This window comes from Coenobita brevimanus, chromosome 99, assembly GCF_032717465.1.
Source record: "Coenobita brevimanus isolate Jiangsu-jjx chromosome 99, ASM3271746v2, whole genome shotgun sequence".
NCBI classification, from domain to species: Eukaryota; Metazoa; Arthropoda; class Malacostraca; order Decapoda; family Coenobitidae; genus Coenobita; species Coenobita brevimanus.
Window position 1 is genome coordinate 17,912,758 of NC_137052.1, and position 7,500 is coordinate 17,920,257.

Consider the following 7,500-nt stretch of genomic DNA (forward strand, 5'->3'; position numbering starts at 1 on the left):
TGCGTTACTACTATTAATACTACTACAACTACTACTACCACAGGCACCACAACCACCACTACTAATACCACCATCACTACTGCTGCTACTACTATTACAACTACTTCTAACACCACAACCACCACCATTACTACTCCTAATACCACCACCACTAGTACTAATACTACTACCACCACCAGTATACCAATACTACTAAGTACATCGTATTCTAATAAGTAGCATACGAGGCTTCGTAGCACCTCTTTCATGGCGATTTATTTTACCTACTCCTACCTGGTACGCTCCAGTACGTCATTCAAGTAATTTTAACATCATCGTTTGTACCACGCCAATGTTATATATATATATATATATATACATATATATATATATAAAATAATGAATAATAACCCAAACTTTATATAAAAATGAACATCGTAGCAACTCAATGAAAGGAAAGTCTGCAGGAAATGAAATGATTTAAAATGGCGCTAAAATCGAATGTTTATTTTGTGCAAACTGGGTGAGAGCGGGTGGATGGATGGGAGACTTCGGTATTGATCGATGGGAAGGGCCGAGTATTGACTGTGGGACGAAGGATCCAAACAGTCGATGTGAATGTGCCATGTGTTGCCGCCTCGGTGGAAACACAACAAAAGAAATCTCTCTCTCTCTCTCTCTCTCTCTCTCTCTCTCTCATTCTGATGTTATAGTGGTCGTACTCTGATGATGATGATGACGATGATGATGACGATGATGATGATGATGATGATGATGATAATGATACCATATTTTTTTTGTTTTTTTTTTTTACTTCATTTTTCCCCCGTTTTATTTTTCCAAATTCTTCGTCATTCTAGTATTTCTTCAAATTTCTTCCTCTTTCTTTTCCATCGCACTATTGTATTTTTTCTTTCCCATTTTTCAGTCATTTATATTTTTTTCATGTTCCCATTTTTATTTATTTTTTTTTTCATTTTTGTCTTTTACATGTTTTTCATTTTTTTCCCATTTGCCATTTCTCTTCTTGTTTTATTTTTTCCATTTTTGTCATATTTTTTCATTTCTTTCATTTTCCCATTTATATCTTTTTTTCATTTCTGTCATATTTTTTTCATTTCTTTCATTTGCCCATTTGTCATTTATATCTTTTCCATTTTTGTCATATTTTTTTTCATTTCTTTCATTTGCCCATTTTTTCATTTTTCATTTTTGTCTTCATTTTTATCTACTCATTTTTGTCATTTACATTTTTTCATGTTCCAGTTTTTATCATATATCTTTTTTTCGTTTTTTTTTTTTTCATTTTGACATTTTTTCTCATTTTCCCATTTTTGTCAATTATATTTTTTCATTTCCTATATATATTTTTTTTTCATTTTCATTTTTTGTCATATTTCATTTCTTTCATTTTCCCATTTTTGTCATTTATATTTTCATTTTTTTCATTTTCTCTTGTTTCATATAATTTTCCCATTTGTCATTCATATATTTTTTCCTTTCCCCCCTTTTTTTACGTCACATGTATTTCGTGACCTTTATTCCATGTTCTTTTTTTCTCTGCTCTTGTTCTTCGTTTTCCTCCTCTCTTTTCTCCGTCACTATTATGTTTCTTGTTCACCATCTCCCATTTTCTTCGTCCTTCGGGTCTTGTGTTTATATCCTTTCTTTTCCTTCTTTTTTTTTTTTTTTCGCTAATTCTTCCCTCCTTTCCTTCTTCTTCGTCGTTCCTGCATTTTTCTTGATCTTTTTCCTTTTCACTTCTTCCCTTTTCCTGCACTTCTTCGTGATTTTTCTGTCTTCCTCGTGTATTGATTCGTCATTTTCTCTTTTTCTACCCTCGCCATTCCTGCACCTCTGTGATTTTTTCCCTCCCTCGTGTAAGTTCTTCGTAATATTTCCCTTTTCCCTTTTTCTATTCTCGCAATTCCTGCACTTCTTCGTGACTTTTACCCCTTCTAAGTAAAATGAAAGACGTGTAGAATCAGCCAAAGTAAGTTACAAATCCTCTGACTGACGGGGTTAGTAGTATACAATTAGGTGGAGGAGGAGGAGGAGGAGGTTGTGGTGGTGGTGGTGGTGGTGGTGGTGGTGGAGGGACGCCTTCACGTGGTGGCAATATAACCGGGCGGCTGAACTACCTTATTTTAAAATATACGTCCTTCACCCTCTTCCCTATCCCCCAAAAGGACGATGGTGGACTGCAGAAGGGGTTCAAGTTCAGTCCGCAGTCCACTGGGTTTACATTTCATATGAACCTGGGGTTGCAATGTGACACGGGTCTTATCTCATTTCCACAGCTCTTCTTCGTGACTAGCACCATAATGTACCGTTAATATACTGTTACATCTCAGTATCGTAGATGGTTAGAAGGCAATTTAGGCCAAGTTGAAGTGAACGAGGTATAGCAGGCTGTTATGGAGACGTGTTTATCCCGCATACCGGTTCTCTCTCTCTCTCTCTCTCTCTCTCTCTCTCTCTCTCTCTCTCTCTCTTCAAAAGACACACCGGTAGTTAAAGAACATAATCACAGGGCAATTAAGTGATACCGGGAGGGAAGATGCAAGGGAACGAGTGCGGAGCGGGAAGGAGGGGAAGGGAGGGAGTGAGAGAGGGAAAGGAGGAAGAGAAGGGGGTGGGATGGGGGAGGGGAAGAGAACGGGAGAGGGAGAGGAGAAGAGAAGGGGGAGAGGTGGGGAAGGAGGAGAGGACGAGAGATGGGAAGAGAGGGGTGGGTGTGGGGAAGATAAAGGGAAAGAGGAGTGAGGAGGGGGACAGGGAGAGGGAAGAGAAGAGGAAGTGGGGGAAGGGGAGGAGGGGAAGAGAAGGGCATGCGGGAGGGAGAAGTAAGGAGGAAGAGAACAAGGGTAGGGTTTGGGGAGAGGGGAAGGGGATGGTGATGGGGATAGAAGGGGAAAAGTGGTGGGGAAAGGGGAGAGGGAGAATGAAGGGAAGGGGAAAGGAAGGATAAAGGGGAGAGAGAGAGAGGGTGAGGGAAGAGGGGAGAGGAAGGGAAGAAGGAAGGGGGGAGAAAGAATGGGGACGAGAGAGTGGAGATGCAGGGGAAAAAAAAAAAAAGGAAAATTAAAGAAAGATGCAAAAAAGAAAGAGAAAAGAAGAATAATGAAAGAAAAAAGAAAAAGAATGAAAGAAAGGATAAAAAAGCCAAGGAAAAATAGGAAAAAAATGTTAGTTTTTCACCTGGCATTGTTTTGAGAAAGGAATGATACGGCAGTGAGGGATCGATGTGGGGTTGTGGGTCCGTATCTTTGTCTTGTACAGAGGCTAAGAGAGGGACGCCTTCAAGTGGTGGCACCGGTGTGACTGGACGGGGGAGCTGCCTGGTTATACAAACGTCCCTCAGCCCCCTCCCTATCCCCCGAAATGAGGATGGTGGACTGTGGGAGACTCTGGCCCGCATTTCACCGGGTTCACTTTCAGATCGGCCTGGGGTTGCTACTACTACTATTACTACTACTACTACCATTCTACTACCAACACCACCACCACCACCACTACTACTACTACTACTACTAAGGAAGCTTTCTATAATTGGTTTGTTTACACCTGCCGCAGTTGATGACCAGGTGGGGTCAGATGGGGAGGTAAATCTGATCAGTAACCAAGGAGACTCATTCCCATCTGATCACCAAGGCTCATCAAATTTCACGCTGCCAGGATTTAGTATTCACGGTGGAGTGACCCAGTTCCCTTAGATGACAGCAACCCGGCCTTAACACCCTTTCCTGATTGACTGATTTTCCGTACCCCAGTTTGTTAATCTTTTGTATGTTTCCTATTATTTTTCTCTCGAAATATATTGAGTAAAAAACATACAGGGATATATTAAGATGAAAAATACATACCGTAAATAAATCGGTAAGGAAAATGTGCTAGGGAGCCTCCATGACTAACGAGCACACGATCCTTACGGCTCGTCCTCACCAAATGCGTGCTGGCGCGGGCGGGAGTTTTGCATCACTGTTGTTGCTTAACCATGGTCTGTATGGGCGGGCAGACCCATCGACCACAGGAAAGTAAATGTTTCTGTGGGGTCATCCAAAAGGTATAGTACAGTACATACACCGTGTAAGGAACTGGTGCCCCTTATGGTGGACAGCACATTGCCAGGTCAAAGGAAATATATAAGGAGAGTGGCTCCTGGGTGGACGCCGCAGATGCTTCGCTCCACGCACACAATGCTACCACGTGTAGGCTCCTCATCATCGCCTCTGCCTTACTGTAACTTCTATGGGCTACAGCGTCGCAAAAATCCCGCCAGCAAGCACACGCAACAGCAAGCATTCGGTGTGGACGGGACCTTAAGAGTACAGTATAGGCTGAGTTATAAGGGAAACACGTGAGGGGCGAGGATACCATTTTGACTTATTTTAATGCTTCGTGACACGTTTTCCTTTACGACTCATTCTGTATATTAAACCTCAGCACCCTTTGTCTTATCCTCAGCACCCTTTGCCTTATTCTAATGCTTCGTGACGCCTCTTCCTCTGCGACTCATCCTGCACATTGCACCTCATCACCCTACAGCGTTATACCTTCCCGATACAAACTATGTCGATATTAAAAAGGCAAAAACAAAGAGCAACAGAACTTTAAGGAGTAATATGCAAAATAAATCGTTAAGGAAGAGGTGTTACGAAGCTCCCCATGGCACTTAGATTTATTCCTAAGATGTAAGATTTCCCTCAGTTGAAATCGTCTATCCAAAAGGTTAAATTAGACTGGATGTAAATAAATAATAAGTAAATAATCGCCATCTTCCTTTCGGGGGACGGGGAGGGGTTGAAAAGTGCTTAATTTGGGAGCTGCCTTGAATAATGGTTTCTCTCTCTCTCTCTCTCTCTCTCTCTCTCTCTCTCACACACACACACACACACACACACACACAGATAGAGACACAGATAGATGGATAAAAAACTATAATTAAATCCGCACTGAACCTATCTGTTTTACACTGAATAACAAAGTTCAGTATTTTTCCGAACCTTCTAAAACCTACACGTCAATCAATACAAATATAATAATTATCCCAGTGTTCTAATTATTACGAGAGAAAAAACAGTCAAGGGAACACACTTCATCTATCTGTAGCCAGACGCCTTAATCCCGTAAGGGGTGACCACAAACAAATCGCCTCCATATCGCCCTGTCCCCTGCCATTTCACTGCCCTCCTCCCACCTCACACACTCCTCTCTCATATATACTCTATTTTAATATGCGTATATAAAGGTATTTATGTATACCAAAGGTCTGTTTGCATATACCATGGAGGAACACATACATACATTCATTTAAATATACATACACACAATCATACATTCACAGGCTTACATACTTACACACATACATATATACATACATACAGTACATAGGCCTACATACTTCCAGACACATACCTACAAATATACATACATACACACGAACAGAGTGAGAGTGTTTCTTGCAATCAATAACAGGAAGATATTATACTTAAGCATTTTATTTTTCCAGACTTAGGGCTTGCTTATCTACACACACACGCACACACACACACACACACACACACACACACACACATAAACAGAGTGGGAGTATGTTTCCTTGCACTACATAACAGGAAGATAAATATAATACATATATTATTTTTCCAGACTTCCGGCCTGTTTGCGAGTAAGGTAATTATACACCTTGATTTCTCTGCACACCTGTCGCTCTGTGAATTTAGCAGTGATGTTGCCTGCTGCTGAAGGACGTAATAAATAGATAGATAGCTAGATAGACAGATAGATAGATAGTTTTCTGTCTGCTTCTGCTTTTTCGACACAGGAAAGTGCATGTGATCGCTTCGTGTGTGTGTGTGTGTGTGTGTGTGTGTGTGTGTGTGTGTGTGTGTGTGTGTGTGTGTGTGTGTACGTTTTCTACAAGCCATAAAGAACTTGCTTGCATCTGAAATCAAAATACAAAGCTTTAAACTAGCATATAAACTATTTTTTTTCTATCAATTTTTTTCTATCTCCTTTATGGGCGGAAAAATTAATGAAAAAAATATATATATTGACTTTCCTTTTTCCTCTAACTTGGCTTAAAATTACCGTCAATCATGAAGGCTGAGTTTAAGCAATAGATCAGCTAAAACAGGGTGCTAGTCATGAAGAAGTGCCCCTCCTTCTTGTTTTTTAGCTCTATATATTTAAAAATTGGTCAAATATACAGGACAACATTGAAAAAAAAAAAAAAGCTTAACCCCTTCAGTCTGATGACGTAATACTAAGCTTATTCTGGAAACCTAGAGATATTTATAATTCAGGTTAGGGAAATTATGCTGAGGGTTAGTTAAGAATATTTTTAACTGTCACTACAAATAGCTACTCTTTAGAAAACGAATTATGTGTGTATACAGACTGATAGATAGATAGATAGATAGATGTCACAGATAAACATACTGATAGATAGGTAGACAGACGGATGGATAGATGGATGGATACAATAACGGATAGGTAGATACAGAGAGAGCGAGAGAGAGAGAGATTCTGGTTTCAATGGCTGCTTCAGAGGCTTGTGTCTTGATCATGAAGCTATACTCCTTTTACTCTAACCTGGCCTAAAATTCCCATCTCTCCACCTTGCATGCTGAGTTGTAACAAGAGATTAACACCAGAATATGATAATAGTCACGAAGAAGTGCCATGGAAATGAAGTAGAGCCGTAGCACTGTCCATTTCTTCCACTAAGCTACGTGAAATAAACTGCTAAAGGACGAAACTCTGGGCCAGGTTAAAGTGAAAGGATTATAGTTAAAATTCTGAGCATGAGAAGTGAAAACGCTTTGTCGTCTCAATCTGGGGACGCCCTCATGTGGTGGCACTGATATAACCGGGCGGCTCCACTGCCCGGTTATACAAACGTCCCTCAACTCCCCTCCTATCCCACGAAAGGAGAATGGTGCATTGCAGGAGGATTAACTTCAGCCTGCAGTCCACCGAGTTCAGGTTCAGATGAGCCTGGGGTTCTAAATGCGATACTAACTGAACGATGGAATGAAAACAGTACAGTTGCTTTAGTTCTGCACGCTCTTAAATGCAACGATTCAAGGTTTATTATTATTACTGTTATTATTATTGTTGTTATTATTATTATTATTATTATTATTATTACTGCTACTACCACCATTACTACTACCACCATATTACTACTACCACTACTTCTGCTACCACCACCACCACTACTACTACTACTACTCCTATTACTATTTCTACTATTTATTACCGCACTATTATTATTATTATTACTATTATTATTATTATTATTATTATTATTATTGGTACAGGGTGAGTGGGAGGAGGAGCTGAGTGTTGGTGGTGGGTGTGGCTGCAACACAACTGCAATACTGATCAGGTTACAAAAACACCTGCCCCGGGGACCCCCAGGACCACCAGGCAGGGACGGTACCCCAAGCCCACCTGGACTATCGGTAAGTTATCTAGCCTACAGATTTTAGAGTTAGCTTTCTTCTCTCTCTC

General features: G+C 40.5%; 1 protein-coding gene across 1 annotated transcript in view; it reads left to right on the forward strand.

Moving 5' to 3' along the window:
- Nucleotides 1–7,500, forward strand: part of LOC145414446 (uncharacterized) — a 59,172-nt gene that overhangs the window by 17,374 nt on the left and 34,298 nt on the right. Inside the window, exon 2 of the mRNA XM_080284002.1 lies at nt 7,308–7,451. Within this exon, the coding sequence (XP_080140128.1) occupies nt 7,308–7,451 (144 nt within the window). The remainder of the gene's footprint in view (nt 1–7,307; nt 7,452–7,500) is intronic.